At 43.9% G+C, this 25,401-nt stretch overlaps 1 protein-coding gene across 1 annotated transcript; it reads left to right on the top strand.

Annotated features, from left to right (window-relative positions):
- The first annotated feature begins 1,856 nt into the window (after positions 1-1,856).
- On the top strand, positions 1,857-22,696 carry SFT2D1 (SFT2 domain containing 1). Its single transcript, XM_084261474.1, has 8 exons — positions 1,857-1,992; positions 8,646-8,732; positions 10,206-10,282; positions 12,642-12,723; positions 15,212-15,247; positions 15,952-16,010; positions 17,419-17,448; positions 21,993-22,696. The coding sequence occupies exons 1-8, from the start codon at positions 1,930-1,932 to the stop codon at positions 22,030-22,032; spliced, it is 474 nt and encodes a 157-aa protein (XP_084117600.1). The 5' UTR covers positions 1,857-1,929; the 3' UTR covers positions 22,033-22,696.
- The last annotated feature ends 2,705 nt before the right edge of the window (positions 22,697-25,401 follow it).

The following is a 25,401-nucleotide window of genomic DNA, read 5'->3' as shown; positions in this document are numbered from 1 at the left end:
TTCTCCCTCCAGGACAGGCAGGCATGTTTTCCTCTCTTCCATGGGTTTCTCTAATGAAGACGGTGTGTCCTAGGGAGGCAGGGGAGAGGAGGGACCCCATCAATGTATCCACTGGCAGAATCCTCTGGGAAGCCATTTTTGGTCTGGGGTAGTGGGTAAGCATATGGGAAGAACAGCTCCTGCTGGCAACCAGTTCCCTTTGGAGCCACCACCAAATGAAACTTCCATTGACACCTTTGAACTAGCTGCAAAGGTGGAGGAGGTCACCAAGGTCTTCCACTCACCACCTCCCTTGTCAACTGCAAAAGACCCAAGATACCCATGCCAAGCAGCTGGCAACAAGCTCTGGACAGGATGACCAGTTGGGTCTCTTCCTTTCTCCTGGCAGCTGTGGGCATGGGGCCACCAGACATGCCAGGTACCAGGAGGATGATTTCTGCGTCACTCCAATCCCTTTTCTCATTTCTCCTCCCCTGTACGCAGGAGTCATGGTCATGTTGTTCCCTTGCACACACTCTCCTCCCTGCTCAGGTCCTTGGAAGGCATGAGCCATGCTGGCCAGCTTTTGGTGTTGTCTGAGTATTACCACACAGCTGTGTCTGCAGCTGTTTCTTCCATTTGGAATTTTGGCCTTGACTTAAAAGCTTGCTGAGGTGCGGATAGCCTGCCATCGGGCTGCAAAGGTGAGGTTTGTGTCCAAGTGTATCACCCAAAAGCTGGCACGCAAGGCATGTGGGAAACTTTTCCCTGAGAGAAGCAAGCGTGGGGAGGAGAACAGGGTGGGAGCTCTCTCATGGAGGGGAGAGGGAGGAGGTGCCTTATCGGGGGCTTTGCTGCCCTGGCTCTTATCGAGTTTCACTTACAGGGCAGCAGGTTACAAGGCCCTTATCATCCATCTCCCCCTGCTGCCCCACCCTGCGCTGCTGCCCGCAGCAGCCCACAAGGCACACCCCTGGCTCCTGCTCCCCTGGCCCCGGCCTTGCTCCCATGCAGACCACCCCGGCCAAAACACCACAGCAACGGCCTCAGGGGGCGTACTGGGGCTGTCTGAACCGAGCGGGACAGGGAAGACGCGTGGAGTGACGGTGGTCGGAGTGCCGCCCTGAAGAAGGTGAAGCACCCAAGCCACGGGGGCAGCGCGATGGCCGCCACCATACACCTACCAGGCGCCGAGTTGAAGACAAGAGACGCGCAGGACGCCTCTGCGTGAATGCCCGAGGTGTGTGAGTTCACACTGTACAGCTCGTCACAGTCCCCCCGGCCCCGCTCACTCCCAGCTGCAAAAGCGCCCGGCTCGGCGGCGGGTGGCGGGCAGGGGGACAACAGGCACCGCCTGAACCCAACAGGCACCGCCTGAAGCCAACAGGCAACCGCCTGAAGCCAGCGACCACCGCGGCCGTTCGCGCTGCCGTGCACACGCCCGGCCCGCCCGCACCGCTTCCCCGGCGCAGAGGGCGGCACCTGCCCCGCTGCTCGAGCCGACGCCCGCGCTCTCTAGGGGCGAGGCAGCCTCTCCCGGGCAGGGGAGCACGGCAGCGCCCCGGCCCCTTCCCTCTGCAGCTCCAGCGGGGCCCCGGGCAACCATAGGGACGCCGCTCCCCCCAACACCAAGGGCTCTGCGCCAGGCCGAGCGCGGACCGCCGGGCGCACGCGAGTCGCGTTCCCGCGCGGACGGAGCTACAACCATCCCCAGCGAGCTCCAAAGCTGCGGCTGGAGCGCCGTTCCGTCTCCCCTGCCCGCCAGCCCGCCCGAGTGCGCAGGCGCGGGACCTCACCACCGCCTCTCTCCCGATCGCTACTCTGCCCGCCGTCAGGGGGCGAGGTTTCGTGAGTGTGCGGGAGTGACTTCCGGTTGGGCCAGCGGCCCGGCACGGAGCGCGGCCCCGTTCCGTGTAGTACGGCCCGGTCCTGCCCTGCCAGAGCGCCAGCATGGAGAAGCTGCGGCGGGTGCTGACGGGGCAGGACGACGAGGAGCAGGGATTGACGGCACAGGTACCGCCTGGTGGGGACGCGTTCTTCTTCCCTCTTCTCGCACCGGCGGCCTAGGGGCCGGTGCTAGCGGCCGCCGAGGGGCGGCTGGCGGGCCGCTGACCCCTTCCCTGAGGGGGGTGCTGAGCGAGCGGCGCCGTCGCCGTGACGGGAGGGTCGCCGAAGCCTCCCTGCCCCGGGGCCCGGCGGGTGCTCGCTGCTTCGGTTGCCACTGAGTTCCCAGCGATTCCCTCTCTCCGGCCTTTGCCCGCACACCCCCAGCCCTCGGTGTCCGCCTGCGTGCCCGCCCGCGTCGGCAAGCGGGAGCGGAGCGGGGCGGGTAAAGGAGAGACGGAGGCTCCCTGCGTGTGCCGCAGGACGGGGTTTGTGCGCACCCAGCACTGCGCGGGAGCGAGAGTTTCGGCGGATTTTCGGGGTGCGCGGAGGCTCTTAGTTGCGTTGGTGGTTTGGAATCCTTTGGTTTTACTTTCACATGCCCGGCTTTGAGAGAACGGGGTCTCTGGTCCTGTGTGTGCTCTTCTCCTGCGCGCCCTGGGTACTTGCTGGCCAGTAAAACAATAGTTTTTCTTTCTAAACTGCTACTCCATTGCTTCTGCCGTTCCTTATGCACCCCTGAATTTGAAAAAGCTGCACTGTACTGCTGTTCCTTTTTTTTTTCTCCATACTATTCAAGTACAACTTAATTTTTCATTTCCTCCCCACTGTCTTCCTCATCATCTTGTCCAAGACTTCACTTCTAGTTTGAAGCAAAGTCGAGCACACTTACAAAGAGCCACTTATGCTATCAGCTCCCTTTTAATTGGTGTGACTGCAGGTCAAAGTGCCCCACATCATGGAGTATCATGCTGCAGGATGCTGGAGGCAGCTGGAACGTAGAGCAGCCTGGATCTGAGCTGCAGCTAATAAACCTTGGCGAACTGGCACAGCCTCAGTATAGTTGGTGTCTCTGGCATAGTATTAGTTCCAGCAGCTTGCTGCTGCCATGCTTCACTTGTCTTTGCACTGAGTTGTTGCTGGTCCTCAAGTTTTATGAGCTTGGCCTCTAGCACAGCAAAGCAGCTAAACTGTACCCACGCCTGATCAGTTCTGGAGGCTGTGTAGCATCTGTGCCCTGTCACAGCAGAGCTGGCTGCCAGCATCTGTGAGGGATGCTTCGCATTCTGATCTAATCATAACATTAAGTAAGAAATACATTTCTGTTAATCTTCGTTCATTTCCAAGAGAATTAATTAATCTGCCATCCCCAGGCACATTTTTCATGAGACACATGACAGTGCCATACAGTTCTTGATGCTGTGATGTTGGCTTTAAGACAACAATTGATAGGTAAATGCCTGAGTATTTAGTAACTTTATATTGGAAGTGTATAACGTGAGGAGACAACTGAGCTAAGAGCGTATCACTTGTTAAATGTCAGTAGCTGAGCTATATATGTTGTGATTATTGCATATGTTGTTATAGCTAGCAGAAACTTAAAGTAAGAAAAACCTGCCCATATTTAAAGCCTATCCAGTACACAGTACAGTATGCCTTTGATGTCCTTTGATGCATGAAAGGAGTTTCATGCTAAGACGAACCAGAAGAATCTTACTGAAAATAAATAAATAGCTACTGAAGATGTGTTGTAAGCTAGGCAATATATCTGTTGTAGGCTTCTCTCAAAGTATTTCTAGAACAGTGGAAATCAAGCTTACTTTTAGTAAGGAAAGTCATATGTGACACTAAAGCATTGACGTTACAGCTGAGCGGTGCTGACTACTTTTAAAGTGTATGTAATAGGGCAAAAACATTGTGCATCCATGTAGAGAAGGTAAGGCCTAAAATAAAGTACAAGGTTATATATTTTCTATGTAAAATCTTCCAACTGTTTTAGATGACTTTTCTGGAACTGAGTCATGTGTTTGGTTAAAAACAATGGCAGTCTCTTTGGAAGAGCAGACAGTTGTGTAATAGCCATCATATGGCTTATGTTCATAGAGGCGTCTTTATTCTGCTCCTTGGTTTTTGCATGAAGTCAGCAGTAACTCCTGTTTAGTAAAGTAGAAGAAAAGGATATGGAAGTGCTCAGGTCTTTGAGCAGCCTGGTCTAGTGGAGGGTGTCCCATGGCAGGGGGGTTGGAATGTGGGCCTTGAGGTCACTTCCGGCCCAAACCAGTCTGTAGTTACATGATGATTTTATATAGTGGTACAACTGTATAGTGATTCAACGAAGTCTTTCTGTACTTTCTAAACAATTCAGGTGACTACTAGATCACTTACTCTAAATATTAAAAGGAATTAAAGGAATTTATTACCGAAAAATGATAATAAATGGTAAATATACCAGTGTAATGATGCTGTCAGGGCAGCATTATGCTGTTTAGTTTTACCAGCACCACAACTAATATATTACTCCGTTTGTCACATTGGCTTGTTTTCTAACTGTAGTTTCATGATAATTCTATACTAACAAATGCTTAAAGCGTTCAACAAGATTTTAGCAAGGAGGAATGGATCAGATATTTAAATTTCTTATATTCTTGATAGAAATACATATAAGACATCGGTATGGGAAAGATGACAATAGATAGATCTCTACAGATAGTTTTTGAAATATTGCTTAGGAACTGAATTTTGCAAATGTACTCATTTCTTTGAAATTATTTTTCCATCGTTACTTGTATAATCCAAAATTTACTATCAAGAAAAGATGTGATTATTAGTTCCAGGAATTTTTCTTAAAAGCTGCAAAATAAATTGCTTCAATTTTTTGTTTGTTTGTTTTTTGTTTGCCCACATAGAAAACATCTGTAAGCTAATTAATGCATGGAGGGAGCCTAGGTAGATGTGCAAAACCACAATAAATATTTTTGAACAAAGGCAGCCTTGCAGATTATCATTCATGTAGTTTACTGGGTGTCTGTAGCACGTGTAAAGACGCTGTGATCTGTTGCTTGCAACCTGTGTATTAGACTGCTGTGAGACTGTTCCTTATGTTTCAGGAAGTCTGCCTTCCGGATTCCAGCTTCCACTTAGGGTTTCCTCTTGATTTCTGGATATTTTTGTCATTTCTTCGACGTAATGTTGTCTTGGAATATCCTGTGAAGAAAAATCTTTCCTTCTTGTCCGGGAGTTTGGCATTAAAGCTTAGCTGTAGAAAAAAAAGGGTTTCTATTTGTTGGGTTTTGTTTCATTTTTCTTTTTATTGCTTAGAAACAGTCTGGTAAGCAGTATAATGAGAAGGGTATGTATTACAGGAACTCCCTCCCTGCCACTACAGCAGAATTCTCCATGTGGAACTTTCCCCAGATGTGGAATTTGCTTCATTCTTGGAAGTAAAAGCTTCTGCTAATGCAGATATCATAGAGCATAATGCTAACTCTGTTTATCTGAAATTTAGGATTAGCAGCATGGTTAATGTCAGGCTATAATAAAATAAAGTCCTAATCACCCTTCCATTGTTAGCTGCTTTTGTTGCACAGGCAGCTTAGACTTACAATTCTTTCCTTAGGGCTCTGGTTTACAGTCTGTGAGTGCAGATGTAGGAAACTTAAGCTGTTACTTCAGAGCAGCTCGCAGCCCCTGGTACAGAAATTACTGCTTGTACAGCACAACGGGCAGGCGCTGTGTCACCCACAACAGTTACAGGCGGTAGCCTGGCATTTTGGCACAAAAGTATTGGGTGTCAGGGAGTAAGGACAACATGTTACCAGACCTCCAGTTTCAGGATTTCAAACACTGCCTTAACTAGGTTCAGCTTGATAACATACACAGTGATGCCATCAGGAGCTGTTGAAGGATCGCTCTTCATTTTAACACCAATTAATCTATTTAGTTTTGTTATTATAGAGAACACTTATGTTGTTGTGCTCTGTCAGGCCTCATGCCAGTTTGTCTTCGTGTAGTTTATGTGTATGTATTGTCAATCTAATCTTTTTAAGGATTAAATCCGTAAAATATATTGAGCTAGTTTAATTCACTTTTTTTTCCCCCAAGCCTTTGTCTGGTTCACATACTTATGGTGGTTGTGTGTTTTCCACCTAATAACTATCAGGGATTTGACTGAAGATAAAGGTGTTTTCAAGTTTATATGAAAAATTAAAATTCCTGGTAGTTGTTTCAGGAACACCATCAGATACTAAGACTAGAAGCAAAATAACAGCAAGTGGCAGGAATATGCCCAATACACTTGAAGAAACAAGTCTATCTTCATTCTTTCTCTGTGTTCTAGGCAACCTGAAATGCTTATGTTGGGTCTGCTCAGTCTTGGCCTGTCCACACTTAATTTCTGAGCAGGGATGGCAAGGATATTTACTCTTCTTTTCTTTTTGCTTTCTTCCCCTGTGTACATGTGCTTAGTTGCATGAATAGGCATAACTAAAAGCATGCAGCTGTGTTCCACCAGCTGTTCCTGCGCTTCTTGCATACATAGGCACTCAGGAGTGACTATCAAATATGATCTCAAATACTAAACCATCTTTCAGTTACTGTGTTTGTCTGTTTCTTTAATGCGTGCGTAAGGATAAAGAGTTGGACCTGACAAGGTAAGCTGTGTCTTCTGACCTTTGGGAAGCTCTGCCTTAACTGCTGAACACAGAGAAGGGGAAGGAAAATTCAAAGCAACATGTATCTCAACTCTGAGTCTGCTCACACAGTAATCAAGTGCAAAATATTATTTTTAGCATTCTGACCCCCCTTCTTAAGCAAGTATTTAAAGTTCTTAATTTGATTAAGTAAGGTTGCTATTTTTTTTTACAAGTTGAAAGAAGTCCAAGCTGTACCTTCTTGACATATGTTCAGGTGCTGATTCATCACAGCACATAAATGTGTACTTGTATGTGACCCTTTTCCATTAAACTAGGTATGGCTTCATCATTTCCACAGATGTGCAATCATTATAAGCAGTAACCAGATGTCATTCATTCACTTACCACTGCCTGAATGAGAAAGTTCTTAAGAGTAGGAGAAAAGTGGAACTCACTGGCTGGGGAAGCCCTAGCTTGTATATATGGTTACTAATGCTTGATTGAAAGTATCTGTAGGCTAGATAGCAAGAGGGCAAGTTGCATGTGTCAGCTGAACAAATAGGAAAGCTTGCTTTTTATGGTTGTCTTACCTTACCTGAAACAGCACTTCACTTAACAGACCGGTCTAGAGTAGAAAGTATATTTAATTTAGTGACCTGGGGTAAGCTGAAATGCATTGCTCTTACAGCATGAGTGGAGAAGATGAGCATATCTAACAAGAGATGTCTGCTGAAAGGGGATGTTCTTCTGCCAGCTACATAGCCCTGCCTCTTTTTTTCTGACATCTTGCTGGGCTGGTTTGGCTCGTTAGCTGGTCTGACATGGGACTAAGTCACTAGAAAAGAGGAAACACTGATTCTTTTCTTGCGTCATGAGTTGTATCGCTTAGCTCAGCTCATTAAAGGGTCTTGCAGGTTCTGGAGTCCTACTGGAGGAGCAGGAACTAAAATCACTGCTTTCAGCAAGTGACCTGTGTCGTGAGACAAGCCATGTTCATCTGCCTACCCCTTCGCCCTGTAAGGAACAGTAATTGAGGGGGAATCATGCTTGCAGAGGGTACTTGTACTGATGTGTACAGTGTGCCCTCGTGGCCAAGAATGCCAGTGGTGTCCTGGAGTGCATTAAGAGGAACATGCCCAGCAGGTCAAGAGAGGTGATTCCTTCCCTCTACCAAGTCCTGGTGAGGCCACATTTGGAGTACTGTGTCCAGTTCTGGGCTCCCCAGTTCAAGAAAGACAGGGAACTACTGGAGAGAATCCAGTGGGGGGCTACAGAGATGATGGGGGGGACTGGAGCATCTCTTGTATGAAAAAAGGCTGAGAGTGCTGGGTCTCTTTAGCCTGGAGAAGACAGAAAGGGGATCTCATCAATGCTTATAAATATCTAAAGGGTGGGTGTCAAGAGGGTGGAGGCAGACTCTTCTTAGTGGTGCCTAGAGACAGGGCAAGGGTGAATGGGCACACACTGGAACACAGGAAGCTCCACCTGCACACGAGGAAAAATGTTTTCACACTGAGGGTGACAGAGCCCTGGGACAGGCTGCCCAGAGAGGCTGTGGGGTCTCTTTCTCTGGAGATATTCGAGACCTTCCTAGACACAACCCTGTGCAGCCTGCTCTAGGTAATCCTGCTTTAGCAGGGGGGTCGGACTAGATGACTTTCAGAGATCTCTTCCAAACCCTACTCTTCTGTGATTCTGTAATGGATTCTGTCTAGTAAAAGGTAGTGATGCTCCTATGAGCATTAAATGCTGCATGAATAACACTCAGCTGCAAATTGCATCTAGAATGTCCATTCATCCTGCTGCTTTTGTACAGTAGTGAGAATTTTCAATTCTAATTGTATTCTGAAACGAAGGTCTGTTTGAAACTGGAACAGAGTTGTTTGAGTGCCAGGATATGCCTTCACAGGTTTTGTCGTCTTTATTTGTTTTTGAAATGTTTTTCCAATTTGCTAATGTAATTTCTTAAATTGAAACAATTAATATGCAAGCAACTGTTAAGTACAGTAAAATAATTGTTTCTGGCTAAAACATTATTTTGCTTGAAATCAAGGACTTCAGTACTAAAGAAAAAAAGTCTTTAAGATTGTTCAAAACTGGGTTTGTAATATCTTTTTTCTTTCTTTTTTTTTTTTCTTTCCCCCTATTAAGGTCCTGGATGCCTCAACACTCAGCTTTGGTACTCGAGTCAAATGTTTTGCCGTATGTTTTGTTATTGGCGTTGTGTGTTCTATTCTTGTAAGTAGATTTTTTGTTTGTTTATTTCCCCTCCAGCACATTATTAATTTTCTACAGCAGAACCTTGCTCATGTTAACTCTTTGGGTGTGATTCTGTGCTTATGTTATCCTGTGTACTAAATTTTGCATCCATAAATATAACTGGACATTAAATGTATAATTGGCATGGAGGGGTGGCTGTTCTGTAAGCTATGATTTTGACCATCTTCCTGACATTTATGGCAGAGAGTATTTTTATTGTAGCATAATAAAAGTTCTTACTAAAAGGTTTGAACACTGAGAAAATATGCTGTATTTTGAATTTAGATTTGTGAGTGATGTACTAGGAAAGAGCTTTTGCAGCTTTTCAGTGTGTACCAATCTTAATTTTATGCTCCCCAATAAAAGGGGAAAAGGAGAGGGAAGCTTGAAAGGTTTTTAAAGGTGGAAAGAACCACAAGTGTAACTTGTCACACTCACAGATCAATAGGTGATGACTGTGGTAGCATGTTGACACTTGAAAAACCTGCTGCACTCATTGATCTTACAGTCAGTAAATCACTTGTTCATTCTTGAACTTGAGGTATTGGCAGGAGGCTCAAGCTTGCAGCTAAAAGTTGAGAACTAGTAATTCGTTTGGCCTGACATAGGTAACTTGCAGTACAAATTAATTCTTTATCTGCATGGGAAGTCTCAGAAGGAGGTGAGATCACACTGAGGAGGTATCCAGATGGCTGGTTTTGTGGTTGTGAGGTTTTTGGGTTGGGTGTTGGGTTTTTTTCATTATGAAGTAGGATGTTGGCTCTTCACAGAGCATGACTTTAGATGTCAGCTAGCCAGCAGCCTCTGGCTAGTGTTTGAGGATGACACTTGCAGTTCTTGTGGGGACTGTCAGGCAGAGTGGCTTGACTCATGATGCGTTCTGGTATGGAAAAACTCATCCTGTGTGTGTTGGCTTCTGGTTTGCCACATTTAAATGGCTGCTGCTGCTCTTCTCACTTCACTGTGAAAAGTTTTTTAAAACAAGGAGACTTGGGTAATGGCAGGAAGAAGCAGTTGTGGAGGAGCAGCCTAGCACTTGCTTGAGGAACTTGGACATAGTCACACACTGGGTTCTCCTGCAGCTGGAACCTTCTGATTCTTCATCAGAACTTGCAGTTGTTGGGCTCCCTGAGACCCAGAGGTAAACCAGAAAGATTGGTGGTCTTACCAATGAGAGGGCATTCTAACACAACTGGAAGTGTTGTACATAGAATATAAGCAGTACAAATGTATGTTACAAACAATAAACAGTGCCTGGTGTAAAAATAAATATATCCAATCAATCCGTTGTTTTGCCAGTAGGTGGCAATAGAGGTATGCTGCATGTCGAATACTGCACACCTGAGAGCGGTGTGCGCGAGAACCACACTCTTCACAGGCTGAAAATTTAAACTGTAAACATCGCAATTGAATTAACTAATTACAAACATACAAATAACCTCTCTTTTATAGGGAACAGCATTGCTCCCAATGGGGATCAAACTCTTTGTGCTGTTTTACACCTTGGGAAATATTGCTGCCATAGCCAGGTACAACTTCTTAATTATTGTTGTTAAAGTACCCTCCTTTTCATCTACTTTTTCATTTGCTTTTACTCTAAAATGGTGTCTCTGAGTACAAACAAAACTTTGCATATTGAAATGCTAATAATATAAAATCTTGTTTGTCTTAAAATTTTAAGATTATCATAATTAGTGAGTATGAGTTATTGGCTTGTCATTGCCCCATTGTGTGTCTTCTGTGATTGTTTTGTAGACACATCACAACTTCTGTCTGAAGTATGGATAACAAATTGCACAGTGACTTTCTGCCAGATACACAGGTGCCTCTGTTTCAGGGGCAATCTGGCAGTCTGCCCACAGTGTGGATGCTTTATTACTGGAAGGAGCCTTTTGCTTTTAATAGAGAGATCGTCCTGCATCTCTTTTTCACCCTTACCTTTTTCTTTATTGTTTGTTGGCTTTTTGGTTGGTTGGTTTTGTTTTGTTGTGGATTTTTTTTTTAACCTAGTGTTTTGGGTGTGTTTTCACCACTTCAAATTAAATTAGTGCTTTAGAAGCATGGTACTAATCAAGTCTAATTGTCAAGTGAACTAAGAGGAAAGCTTTTACAGAATGGTATTTCTTTTAGGAGAATCCTGAAAAGCTACTCTAGATTCCAACCAAAATTAAAAGTAAAGAGAGGCACCCTTCCCTGTCAGTAGTCCTTTTAGATATAAACAACAAACAGCTGTGTTCCACAAACAGAGGAAATGACAATAAAGTCCCAAATTGACAAAAAGATTTGAAGTTGTTCAGGTTTGTTTGTGAGCCTGTATTTAAGACAAATGCAGTGACCACTCTTACTAAATTGTCATGTCTACCGAGTTTTCACTAGAATTTTCTAGCGATAAACATGGAAACAGTACCTATTTTGTTGTTCTCTGGGATGATGAACGTATCTCCTACAGAATGTGCTGTATAAAAGAAATAGTCTGTGTAAGTGTAGGAGTTCACCATTATTTTTTTCACAGTCTTTCTGCTCCCTGTGTATCTCTTGTATCTATTGAGAACCTCTTGTGATGTCTGTCCTTCGATGCTAATCAGGCTATCATCGATGCATTTTGCTTTCTATATTTTTTTTCTGCCTATTTTATGTGGCCTGGACCCTCCCTCCTTTTTACCACCATGTTTCCCTATCCTTCCACTAGCCAAAAAAAAAAAAGAAATAAAATAGTTCTTCAGGTGTGTGATGTGTGTGTGTGTCTTAATGACATTTTATCATCCAGCAGCCAAGATTAAAAAATACTAAGAAAAAGTTAGTCTGGATTGCAGTGAATTTTAAACATTTATTTTTCTATTGAACTGAGAACATTTTTTTCCCTTTAATGTGGAGTTTTGATATCTGTCTATTCAACTTAAATAATTAAAAAAAATAGTGAAGGGGATATATACATATACAATGTCTGGTAGGGGAACATCTTGATGTGGGAGGTCATGGGTTTAGTTTGCTGCTTGGGGTATGGATTCCCATGTTACTTCTATCTTAAAAGATGTGTGCTTCACCAGGCTTATGACTGGTTTCAGGAGGGAGCTCTACCAAATTCTTGCCCTACTACTGATGGTTTCATTTTAAATAAATAAATGTTAGCTAGAAAAGGAGTTAATTCAGGTTTCCTGCTCTATAGTAAAACATTCAGACCTCCACAAGGTTACAGGCATTCTCACTCTCTCGCCAAATATTTTCTACAAAGCTGAATGGTTTCAGTGACAGGGAAGGAAGAGACTCATCTTGGATTATTTGAAGTAAGATAATTACTCCTGTGATTGCGAATTCTTGGTTTGCATCACGTTTCTTTGCATGAACGGATCCACTGTAGTGTTGCTGATGGTTTTCATTCTCCCTTCAAATTAACTACAGAGTAGAATAAAGCAGGAGGATTTAATGCAAACTACTGAACTCCTTCCCTCTCTTTTTGCTTGCTGAGCTTGGGCAGAGTTAGAGCTTCCCTGTAGTCTTGATTGTAGCTACTGGCATGTTGCCTGGGCAAGAACATTATTGTTAAACATAAATTTTCTATGGAAGTTTAGTCTTTGTGCTCTTTTGGCATGTCAGTTCGTATCACAAAATTCACTAGACTTCAGCTTGACAACCCTCTGCTACAAGTAGTAATGTTTTGTAAAGAATTTAATGACCAGGGGTAACCCAATACACAAGCTGTTTCCAAGGACTAAATTCATGGAATATTTCACCTTTCATTCTAGCGGGTCTCTGTTGCTAACACAGACATGCCTTTCTTAAAGCCTTCGTACTCATTTAACTTTTGAAAACTGGTTAATTACCTATTGTCTCTTGCAGAGGTTTATTTGAAAGTGATTTACCATTTGTTTTGTTTTTTTCCTCCTTTAGTACATGTTTCCTGATGGGGCCGCTGAAGCAATTGAAAGCAATGTTTGAGCCAAAAAGATTAATAGCTACAATTTTGATGTTGGTAAATACACTATATTTACTTCCTTTTGCTAAAAAGTTTTCCTTTAGCCTCAAAGCTAAATCTCAGGCTTTACTAAAGAGAGGCTATTTCTCAGTCTGCCTCTTTTTTTGTACTGAATAATAATAATCTTTATGATTTACAGAGCTAATCTAAACTCCTTTCTATAAGCCTCCTATGTTTTTAGTTGCTTGTTTTTAAATTAGTCATTTGGAGTAAAATGTTACTTACTATTTCTTACTAAATGCTAATATTAGGTTGATGATTTCTGATTTGTCTTCTAAAACACTTTCTTCAAGAACAAGGTTAGAGAGAGACTTTTCAGCTGTTGTGAAAGGTCAGCAGTCACCAAGTCTAGCTTGGCAGTTGTTTGTTGGTTGCAGCTCTGTTTATACAGCTTAATGGTTCAGCATTTTCAAAGCTACAGAGAAAGTTAATTCCCACAAAGTCCAGGAAGCCACATGTTCAGCTTCATACTTCTTCATTGTGAGGTCCTTGGCTCCTTTACTTCTATGACTATAGCTTCTTCCAGGAGGATGGAAAAAACAGTCCTGTCCCCAGTCTCAGCATTCCTGTCCCAAAACTCTTTATTTGGTAGTTAGAACCGTGTTTCTGCCCTTGCTGCATCTCTGTTTTGTACTTAGTTTCTCTTTCTTTTCTCCTGATTTTTTTCAGCTATTTTTAAAATTAGTTGGTTGTCCTATTCTTCCTATAATATAGTGGAGTTTTTCTGGGTGATTACAGCTGATGTGGTTAAGAAACCTTTTATGAATTCCTTCTGGGTGGCTGTCATGTAGGTTATATAGTCCTACTCTCTCTCACCCACGTGAAAAAAAAATTACAATCTCATGTAAGAAACTCATGTTTATCCATGTATTTTGGAGAAACGACTTGATCCTTGCTTGGACTCCAAGCTTTGTTAAAGAGGTGACTTTTTGCCATCTCTTCCAAATCATACAAAGCTACAAGTCCTAGGGAAGTTACTGCAATAAAGTGTCCAAGAATATCTCAGATTCCCTCTTTTGCTAAGCATGAGTTAACCAACACTTTATAGCTGTGGGCTTTTTCTGGTTGAGCTGAGGGCCTAAACCCCACACTGAAACAGCCAGCACAGAAATTATTTGCTCTGATATCTTATCATCCCATGACCTTAGGCAGGGTGATGAAATAGCTTGGTTTGAAGGCTGTAGAAATGAGGCATGTCAGGGAAATGGAAGGAGAACAGAGAGTAGAAAAAGCATCGCAGACCTACCTGACCATGCAGAGATTCTGATGACAAGGTTAGGAAGAGACAGAATAAAAAGGTTTCATCTAGTAGGGAAACAGGATCATTGTGTGAGAGCGAAGGCTGCTAGGATGGAAAACTTCAGGAATACAGAGAACAACTGGAGAACTTCTAAAGTTTAGAAAACTTTTTCTGTATTTGATTGTTCTCTTCCCCCATCTGAACACAAAACTGGAATTCTGGGAAACTCAGGAGTCACAAGTATGTTTGGAAAAATTCCAAGAGATTGTTTGCCAGCAACACTGAGCTGTGTGGTGTGGTGGATGTTCTGGAGGGAAGGGATGCCATCCAGAGGGATCTTGACAGGCATGAGAGGTGGGCCTGAGAGAGCCATGTGAAGTTCATCGAGGCCAAGTACAAGGTCCTGCACATTGGGGCAATCCCAGGCACCAGTAAAGGCTGGGCAGAGAATGGATTGGAAGCAGCCCTGAGGAGAGGGACTTGAGTGTCGGGTAATTAGAGTTCAACATGAGCTGGCAATGCACACTTGCAACCCAGAAAGCCAACTGTATCCTGGGCTGCTTCAAAGCCAGTGTGACCAGCAGGTAGAGGGACGCTGAGACAGTTGGGATTGTTCAGCCTAGAGAAGAGAAGGCTCCAGGGAGACCTTATAGCAGCCTTTCAGTACCTAAAGGGGTAATGGCCTTAAGCTGAAGGAGGGGAAGTTGAATCACATGTTAGTAAGAAATTCTTCTCTGTGAGGGCAGCAGAACTTGTGTTTCTCAAATACTGGAGTTGTGAATGGGTGTTTTTAATAATGGGTTGTTTGTAGTGATGCATGTACTTCCTTATGATATGTTGGTGTTAGGAATACTCTATACAAAATTACACATGTGGTGAAATAATAGAATATCAGTTCCCAGGCTACTTAGTTGCTTTCAAGCCCACCTCTTAATAGACCCACCACATAAGGCTGCAACGACCGGGTTATATTCCTTATGGCTCCTGAAGTAAATTCCTGCAATCTCATTCTTCTAAGACTTGTCCCAGCCCTTCTGTCCACAGAGCAACAGTTGTACTGTGCTTTGGGAAGACACCACCTGACACAAAGTTAGGCATGTAATTGCTATGTGACAGCCTGAGGCTCTGCTTGCTTCAGGAGGCAATTCTGAAAATGCTGATTACTCTTTGAAAACGTAAAAGCAGTTCCTCTATTTGCTTTATTGTGTACTTGAGTGTTCACTCTTTCCTCTCATCTCCCTTCAGCTTTTCCTAGTACTGACTCTCTGTGCTGTATTCTGGGTAAGTGACAATACTTACTTCCTCTCGTTGCCAGTGGGGGTAGAGGAAAGTTGAGTGTGTGTGTTGTAGTTCAGTTTAGGTGGAGCGATGAGCCTGCTGGCAGCGAAGCAAATGCACCCTTGCACCTGTGCCTGGTGTAGATGAGAATACAAAATCTAGAATATTTGGTTTAGACTGCAGACTTCTGGACCAAGAGCTAAGAAAAACAAGTTAAATTATACTATGTAATCTCAGTGATGTGCGCTTGTGTCAGAGAACGTCAGAGAATATGTAGTGGTCTTCAGAAACCACAGGTGCAGAATATTAAACTGATGAAGACAAAGGAAGAGTGGCAGAAGTAGTACCTTCAGGTCTTGATTGCAGATCTGGCTGTAGTTATGTTCCATAGAAGTGAAGACGTAGCTGAGGTGAACTTCCATATTTGCTGCAGTACAGAGTGAGAGTGTTAGCCTTGATGCTGTTACGTGCTTTCAAAGCTAGATAAGTGTTTCATAACATGATGCTAATGGAGTGACTGAGTACATTGAATGGAAAGTCGTTAGAGTGGGGAGGAGTAGCAAATTAAGACAAGCAAATTTAGCTGCTGTCAGTTAACTAAGATTTTTGGCTGGGCAAGCTGTTGCAATTGTTTTTGGTATAGCCTGTGGTGCAAAAGGAACTAATTCACAATATTTGCTGCTTCTTTTTTTTTTTTTTGTACTTAGTGGAAGAAAGCAGGTTTGGCAGTGTTATTCTGCATATTGCAGTTCTTGGCAATGACCTGGTAAGATTCTTAAGATTAATTTAAATATCTTCTACCTGCCCCTACACCCGCGTGATGCTCAGCCTAAATATATACGCTTTGCATAACATGTAAGCCTAAATGCTAGCCTCAATCTGTTTCTCTAAGCTGGGTTGTGTAACTTCAGTGAAATCTAGATGCAATCATCTTGCCAAAATGGTAATTTAAAATATATTCTGCAATGTGTGAACTTATTTGAGGCATTATGAAAGGAATATATATGCAAAAAAATTTGTCATGCCTCTTCTGTGTTGTGAAATTATCTGTATATTCATATGCCCTGCTTTTGATTATCTTCCTTTTTCAAGTTCCAACTAAATTTTAATTTTTGAAATGGAAGAAACCAAGTAACATTTTCAATATTGTAACATTCCCCAAGAACACTCAGCAGTTCGTGAGCAATTCCTCTTGGGGAAGGACTGAGTGGGTGTGAGAAACTAAATTTAGTGCAGCAGGTACGTGATGACCATCCAGATGCTCTTAAGAGCTAGGCTTGGCAGTGTGTGAGCACAGTTTAGGTAAGTGCTCTCAAGCCTGGCAGAAGGTTTGGAAGCCACTGCTTTCTCCATGGCGATACAACTGAACACACTAGGTCTCCTTGTCCCAGGTGAATTACTAACTCTTGGCTGGTCCAAGGTGACCATAGTTCTTGTTTGAACTTGCCCTGAATACACAGCGTCTATGCTGAACTAGGATTGGAGGGCAAGTACCCATTTGTTCAGGACAGGGGCTGCTGGGCATCATGCTCGGCCCAGGGAAATGCTTCAGACTAGATGGAGAGAAGGCTGTGAATTCAAGCAGTGTTCTGCGTGTTCACAGCAGGCAGCTTCACTTCTGCTGCACGTCCTAGAGCTTGGTCAGGCTGGGCAAGAGGACAAAGCAGAGCCTGGAGGCTTGTGTGAAGCAGGTTTCAGAGGACGATAGAATTATTGGCTGTTTGAGTGTCACAGTTACGTGTTATTCATGCTACAGCATGTATCTGTGTTTGGGGCTTTGCAAATAATATCTGTAGTAATGTATACTGTCTTTTAACCTGGAAAAAATCTGTCTCTTATCTTGAAGAATAGGGGTTTTCCCAGAAATCTCCATTCCTTTTGAAGCTCATGGTGGTAAATCTGCTTGTGTAGTGGAAGTGACAAGCTATTAAAAACAATAAAGCCAAGCCACACCACTAAGGAAAAAGGAAACCAGGAAACTTTTAGCAGTGCATTTAATTCTTGTCTAAACATGATGTCTTTTCTCAGATAAGCATTCAGTTGAGTAGGTAATTTTAAGGTTTCTTAAAACAGCTTGCTTTTATTAATGCTGGACTGAAGTGAAATAATTGTGTTTTAGGAGGTGCATGAACATTCTGTCAAATATAATTTCCCCCCCCCCTTTTTTTTTTCAGGTATAGCCTGTCATATATTCCTTTTGCAAGGTGAGTCATCATAATTACTTCCACCTGACAAAAGTCAGTTATCTTTATGCTAGGTGATTCAATGAACTATAATAATGCTGAACAGATTGATGCAGATTTAGCTTGAGACAATTAATATAACTTGAATTTGTGTATTTTAAGAATATATTTGGTTTGGATTTCAGTAGAATACAGCTGTAACTGTGTGAGCTCTTTGGTGAAAGTGGCTACAAAACTGAGCCATGACAGTGCAACGGCCTTGAAGCTGGTGAAGATGGGGAGTCTTAAATAATGAGACCAACGACCAATTAAGAGACAGAGGATACCTTGTTTTCAGTTAAAAGGGGTTCCTAACCAGTTTTTGTAGGAATGTGTTTTTGAGCTCAGGAATGTGTTTTGGTAACTGTGGAGAAAACCGTAAAGAGCATGCTTTGAGAGAGAGGAAGAGGTCCAGCCTTCATCCCCGAAGACCACCGCAAGACCCCCTGAGTGTCACTGAGCATGCTCTGTCTGGGACCAATTAATATAGATGACGACTTAGAAATAATTTGCATAACCTTGCCTTTTCTTAGAAATTATATTGAATATGTATAGTTAATCTGTATAAATATAAGGAATTTGGCATTAACGGGCACACACATTCGGAGGAGTGACCGATCCCGGCGCTGCCATAAAGGATACCTGCTTAATAGTCACCAAGGCTAGTGAGTTTGGATTCCAGCTTTCCAAGGCATCATAGGGAGGGGGAAAAAGTCCTTAAATTGGTGTGGGAAAAGCCATAATCACCTCCCTTTCCTTATAAGTTTTAGAAAATGACATAGCTGAATGCAAAGTGATGCTTAATATAAGCTTTAAATACAAGTAAGGCACCTAGTAATTCTCTTTGCTAAATTTCATTCCAGCTTTCATCGCTGAAAATAAATTGCGTTTTTGTTTAGATTCTCCAGCTATTTGTAAAGGCATTGATGCAACAGTGACTTTTCCAATACTGAAATTACATCTGAGTTCTTTGTTAAACAAACAAACAAGCAAAAGCATAGCTTCAGCTGCTAAATCTGTTTCCGAATTTCTTCCTCATTTCCAGAACAGGCAAAGACAGTGCTTCATGTCAGTTTTCATCTTTGCCAGACCCTCTCTCTTTGCTCTTTCATGTGCAAAATTGAAGGAAAGCTAGCCACACACAGTGAAACCACAAGCAAGTAAACAGACTGAAGAATCTATTTTTTTGTAATGTTTCATGTAAAATGCAGCACGTATTTAAAAAAGTAGTAATTACTTAATGAGATTCTCTGTAGTTTAAGTGTCTACCCCTTTCATCTGACATCTTCCTGTGGTGCTTCTTTAACTTTGCTTAAAAATCTGTACTACAGATTGTTTTCAAAGCTTCAGAATTGATCTAGGGAGGATTAAGCCATATATTAGTTTATAATTGCAATTAATTAAATACCTCAAGACTGCAAACTGTCATCTTACTATTTCAGGGATCTCAAGCTATGTGACGCTCTCAGTAGGGTCATTCTGTCTTGCTTTGCCCAGAAAACAGGAGGAGCTGCTGGTCACTGATGTTTTCTTTCCCGCAAACAGGCCCTTGAGTTCTGGTCAGAAAAGCATTAACTTGTATGCATCAATTAATTTCTTTAGGTTTATTTGTCTGTTACATCTTGGGAGTTGGAGAACTGAATTTTATACAGGCTGTTTCTAGTAGCACAGCAGTTTCTTTAGGGACTGAGTTACTTGCTTTCGTGAAGCTCTGTCTGCCTTTCTTGTAGAGGCTGCCTTTCTTAGGGAAATAGTGATCTAAAACATGGTAAGTGCCAGTGGATTGTGTTATATAATTTGTTTAAACTATGTATTTATATTGATGTTGCAGTTTTGTGAGGCTGTGCTGCTGAGACGGTTTCTTTAAGCAGCAGTTAGAGTTTTCTGCCAGCCTAAACTATAAACAACGAGCAATTCAAGGCCAAAGTTGCGGCCCGAGAGATAGTCGAGCGCCTCTGAGAACCACATGTAGGAGAAAACAACCCGGCAGCAGCTGCATTTTGCCACCGGAGAAGGGAGCGAGAAGATGTAACGAGCTGTGCAGACACCAAGGCCGGAGAAGGGCGGGGGAGGAAGTGGCCCAGGTGCCAGAGAGGAAGATGCCCCTGCAGCCCCTGGAGAAACCCATGGGAAAGGCCGAGACCCCACCTGCAGCCTGTGGAGGGGCTCCACGCTGGATGGAGCAGGTGGAGACATAGAGAAGCCGCTGTGACCCTACGTTGGAACAAGCTGTTGCCAGCACTTGCAGCCATGAAGAGAAACAGAGACACAGAGATGAGTGGGAGATTTGCACTGGAACAGGTTTGCTGGGAGAGGCTGGTGACCCCACAGAGGACTGGGACTGAGAGACGTTGTGATTTATGACTGCCTGCCATAGCAGTGACTCACGCCAGGGCAGCTGGTGAATAGAAAAAGCCCCAGGGAAAGGATTCACATTGGAGAAGTTTATGGAGGACTGTCCTGTGGGTGAGACCCCACGGTGCAGCAGGGGGAGAGTGTGGAATAAATGCTCCCCCCCCAACCCCCAGCCAAGAAGGAAACCAACTCGCAAGGGACTGACCGAAGGCCCCATCTCCCAGTCCCTGCCCCCCCTGTGCTGCGATTGGTGGGGGAAGAAGGGAGTGAAATCATTACTAGAGTGAAGTCTGCTAAGAAGGGAGCAGGGAGGGAGGTTATAGGTGTCTTAAGATCTGAAAGAGGAAAACACCTCATGAAGAAGTAACAGAGAACCCCATTTTTCCCAGTACCTGCCCCCTCCTGTACTGCGAGCAGGGGGGAAGAAGGGAGCAAAATCATGACTAGTCTGCTAAGAAGGGAGTGGTGGGGGGAAAGTATTTTAAGACCTGGTTACATTTGTTTTAAGATCTGGCCGTGCTCTCAACTCCGGTTTCTTCGCTGTTGTTTGTAGTGTAGTGTAATAGAGTAGTTTCTCTCTTTCTCACTTTGTGTTGAGTCTGTTTTGCCCACATCATTGATGACAGAGTGATCTCTCCCTGTCCTTATTTTTGACTCCTGAGCCTCTTAATATATATTTTCTCCCCTGTCCAACTAAGAAGGGGAGTAGTAGACTGATTTTGGTAGGCATCTGGCCTCCAGCCAGGGTTAAACCACCATAGTCCTTTTTGGCGCCCAACGTGGGGCTCAAGGAATTTGAGATAAGGACTAATTGGATGAGGGAATGAGCAGAACAGACTGAACAGAGCTGGCTAGTGTAATAATTGTAGAGATTTTCTGGATTCTGATATATGTCATTTGCAGAGGTGAGGGGTGGAATGTTGCAGTTTTGTGAGGCTGTGCTGCTGAGACGGTTTCTTTAAGCAGCAGTTAGAGTTTTCTGCCAGCCTAAACTATAAACAACGAGCAATTCAAGGCCAAAGTCGCGGCCCGAGAGATAGTCGAGCGCCTCTGAGAACCACATGTAGGAGAAAACAACCCGGCAGCAGCTGCATTTTGCCACCGGAGAAGGGAGCGAGAAGATGTAACGAGCTGTGCAGACACCCAGGCCGGAACAGGGCGGGGGAGCAGGCGGCCCAGGTGCCGGAGAGAAAGATGCCCCTGCAGCCCCTAGAGAAACCCATGGGAAAGGCCGAGACCCCACCTGCAGCCCCTGGAGGGGCTCCACGCTGGATGGAGCAGGTGGAGACATAGAGAAGCCGCTGTGACCCTACGTTGGAACAAACCACTGCCACCACTTGCAGCCATGAAGAGAAAAAGAGACACAGAGACGAGTGAGAGAGAGATTTGCACCGGAACAGGTTTGCTGGGGGAGGCTGGTGACCCCACAGAGGACTGGGACTGAGAGACATTGTGATTTATGACTGCCTGCCATAGCAGTGACCCACGCCAGGGCAGCTGGTGAATAGATAAAGCCCTGGGGAAAGGATTCACATTGGAGAAGTTTGTGGAGGACTGTCTCCTGTGGGTGAGACCCCACGGTGCAGCAGGGGGAGGGTGTGGAATGAATGCTCCCCCCCCTCCAACCAAGTAGAAAATAGTCTGAAACCAGGTGATTTGTTGCCAATTAAAGAAGACCCCTTCAGCTCTTTCAAACCTTAAGACTGAGCCACCTCTTTACCCTGCCCTGTCCCTTCATGCACTTCAAACCCTCCATCCTGGGCTCTTGTATCCTGCAATGTGATGGCCCAACTCAAATGCTGGTTGGACACAAAGCGCCCCTCAAGCCTTGCTGGTTGTCTGTCTGTCCTCAGCCCTGCCCTTGCTGGCCAGAAAATAAGGCTTGGACCTTTGTGAAGCCACCAAGTGTGCTGCAGGACGGTTTTTAACACTGTGTCTGCATTTTAGCATCTGCTTTGAGTTTTGTTGGTGTGCAAGACCTAGGCAATATGAGCAGACTTGAGCTTCAGAGTAGGCTGGAGCTTTTCCTTTAGCTGGTGTTTTAGATGTATTCAATGTAAAGATGGCTGCTAAGATTGTGCATTTGATAAACTATTGATTTTTGTAAGTAATGGCTGATATGTGAAGAAATAAAATAACAAATAACTGACTTTTTTTTTCTTCTTTTTAAGGGATGCTGTGATTAAATGTTTCTCATCCTGTCTGGCGTAACTTCAACACAGAAACCACTGAATGCTTTAAAGGCCAACTTTTATTCCTCTGAAGTTTGCTTGGAAAACTACTTTTCAACTCATGAAATACCCAGTAACAACTTAGGATTTTCCTTGCCTTTTGCATTTGGGGGATTAAGTAATTTTTACTAGGAACAGTTTTAAAAATCAACTGGGTGAACTGTTTGTGTTTACCCTGGAACTTTTAGGCTCTTTTCTTTTTTTAAAACAAAAAAGTACATTTGTGCGGAGTGGTCTTAAAAATACCTTGCATCCAAGTACCAGTTTATTCCCCAGTGGAGGCAACCCACAGAGATCTGGGTATTATGCATAAAGATTTCCTTTACTGTTCTGTCTGAACTTTGCAGTGTGCTGTTTATATGTGTGTATTATTCATTGTATGCTTTTCCAAAGAAAGAGTTTTATAAATGTTGTAAAGATTTGATAAGTTATAAGTAACTTCTCCTTTGAAATGCCTATCTCTGTGCCTTATGGAAAAAGCTTAATGAGAATGTGAAAGGTCTGTTTCAAAGCTTGTTGGATTTTATTAAAAAGCTATATTTTAAATGATTTTTTTTTACTTTCATACTTAAATACTTCTTACTAAAAGGACTTATGCCTAATGTATAAATGAGATTTGTGAAAATAAATGAGTTTTAACAGTGTCTAGACTATTTTTATTTAGTAATCTGCTGGGAGGGATAAAAATTTTAGCATTACACATGAATAAATGGAAAATATATTCAAAAGTGGATATATCTATGACTATGCAAATTTGCGTATTGGGTTTGCAGAAGTGACTTTAAAGATTCTTTGTGTTAGTAGTTAGAGAAACTGTTTATTCTGAGTTAAACTGATAATGGATGGTAGTGAAATAACGTTGATACTTGCGGAGACCAGCGATGGGCAACACGCAATTTGATATGAATTTTAGGTGAAGCCATTTATTGGGTGAAATCACAGAGATTCTATACATTTGTTACTGCAAACGTGACAAGCTAAAAAACTGCTAATTGGTTACATGCACTGTTCACACCCCACTGATTGGTTAGTGATTATAACGAGTTCTGATAAACATATCTTATAGCTAAATATCATTAGTTTACCTTTGATGCCTAAAAGCATCCGCACACCAGCTGTTTTGACCATCTTATTATGGCTGGTTCTTAACATGTTCCGTTACTCCCAAGTACCTTCCCATAACTTCTTCTCGGTTTAGGGCAGTCTGTACCCCTGTCATCAAGGCCGCTGTGTTTTGAGAATGTGATTGTCAAAATCCTCTCAGCGTGAGTAACCTTTCCTGTCTCATGGGAACCATGAGGATATTGTCAGGGCCTATGTCTTCGGTGAAGAGAGCTAGGCCGCCGGCAGGCCTTCTGTCTTCCCTGACAGATACTTGGCCTACCTTCAACAAGATGTTCTCCTTTCTGGGTTTTTTGGGTTTGGGTTTTTGGGTTTTTTTTTTAGTTTTGTTTTTTGTTTTTTTTTTCAGCCAAGAGCTATTTGTTACACAGTTAATTCCAAAGTGGCTGATGCTGCATTACAAGAGGATCTTTTTAGCACAGGATGGACGTGTTTGCTCTGTTCTCAGCCCCACTTATTTGGATTATGTATTTGTTCTGCTAACCCAGGGATAGAAGAAGGAATGGATTTGAAAAGATGTGAGCTGTGGTGTCAGGAAGGGGGAAAACCCCCGCCTTTTAGTATTTGGGGTTCAAGGCTAAATAGAGGAATTGCAGTACCTGCCTGTTAGGTCTCAGCATATGTTGCACAGAATGGCAACACCTTTGGGGAAGCTGTGTGGAGGACTAGTGCATGTGTTTGCAGTTCAGCTACCAAGCAAGCAGCACCTTTTAAACTGATTAATAACAAAACTTGCCACTTCCTGCTTCGGGGGCGTGGGGTGGGGAGTGGCGCACACAAGGTAGCCAGAACCCTACAGCAGGCGTTCGGGCTCATCAGTGCTACATGGTGTAGTGACAGCCTCCCCAGCTCTGCCTGTCACAGCTCTTGGGTGCTGGCAGACTCTTCAGTGAATTTGTGGCTCCTTTTAGTTTTCAGTTTGCAGTGAGACCTAGAAGTGACTGTCGCTACCCTGTCCCTGGTTTATGCTATGGACCATAACTGGCTCTGGGGAGATCCCACTCCACTGGCTGGTGCTTCAGGACCAGGCAGTTGTTTGGTCCAGAGTTGGTTTTGTCCATCAACCACCAATAGTTACCTTTGCTGTCATCTTTAATTAGAATGATATTAGCTATTTGGATTTTTTTTTTTCAATTTGCACACAATGGTAAATAGCAAAGTTACCAAGTGTCAACTGATAAGTGTTACTAGATCACCAGAACAGAATGGGTGCAACAAGTGAAGTTCAAAAATTCCAGGTAGTGGTATGTTTCTATATGCACTTAGGTCTGTGATACCATGTGCTTTCTTACTTGTTTTTCTGTCCTGAGCATTTAAGGATTTACTTTCTTCATCAGTGCACAGAACACACACGCTGGGACCTTTGCTGTGTATGAATATCTCAGAAGTTCACAGTTGATCTATCCTCATTGTATGATACCCTTTTTTGACAGTGTGAAACCACAGGTGTGGGGATGATCTCCATCCCTGTGGAGTGCATGCATCCTACCCAGCTATTGATAAAATAGTACTTTGAAGTAAAATCTACAGAAATTATATGACAAGACGTGTTAGACAAAACTTTTCTGTGGTAATAATCTTGGATTCATAGGAAATACATGCTTACTTAATACCACTGACCTCTGTTGTTGTTTAGGGTACTTAAAAAGTTAGGGAATAACTGCCCTAAGGGTTAAGCAATGTACTTTTGCAGAAGGAATTGAGTTTGTCAAGAAGGAGCTCTGGTCCAGCCTCTTCGCTGCCAAGCCGGGCTGCTCCCGTCCTCAAAGTAGTGTGTGAAGTTGGGGATTTGATGTAGTTGTGAGGCTGCTCTGGGTCTCAGTGGGGCTGACGGCACTCTTGTCAAGTCTGCCTGCCCTTGTTCTGGGTAAGTCAGGAAGCTCAAGCTATCCTTAATGCTTTGCAGAGGGCGGGAGGACGCTAGTTTAACGTGGAGGTAAAAGCCTCCCGTTTCACACTTGGACGTTTGAGGACTTCGGGAGGCGTTCGAAGCTCGCCCGCCCTTGAAATGAGCCCCGTTCTGCCTTGCCTTCGGGGCTGCAGCGGGTCGGGCAGGAGCTGCCCGCGGCGGGCCCGACCAGGGCGGCTTGCCCGGGAAGGACGACCCCCGTCCCTGCCCGCACGCCCACCCCGCGCCGGGGAAAGGGTGTTACCGGGGCGGGCGAAGGGCGGGAAGGGGGGCGGGTTGTCGAGGGGGAGAAGCAGCGGCTGTCGGCGCAGACGGAGC

The sequence above is a fragment of the Gallinula chloropus genome, assembly GCF_964237585.1.
Source record: "Gallinula chloropus genome assembly, chromosome: 3".
Classification (NCBI taxonomy): Eukaryota; Metazoa; Chordata; class Aves; order Gruiformes; family Rallidae; genus Gallinula; species Gallinula chloropus.
The sequence above is the reverse complement of the archived record's forward strand: the minus strand, read 5'-3'. Positions and strand labels throughout refer to the sequence as shown.

What these genes read in the sequence shown, in the direction of transcription:
- SFT2D1 (XM_084261474.1), top strand. Translation starts at nt 1,930, where the DNA reads ATGGAGAAGCTGCGGCGGGTGCTGACGGGGCAGGACGACGAGGAGCAG. An exon ending in AGCAGGGATTGACGGCACAG is followed by an intron (nt 1,993 to 8,645) that starts GTACCGCCTGGT and finishes CCCCCTATTAAG; the next exon opens with GTCCTGGATGCCTCAACACT. An exon ending in TCATATATTCCTTTTGCAAG is followed by an intron (nt 17,449 to 21,992) that starts GTGAGTCATCAT and finishes CTTCTTTTTAAG; the next exon opens with GGATGCTGTGATTAAATGTT.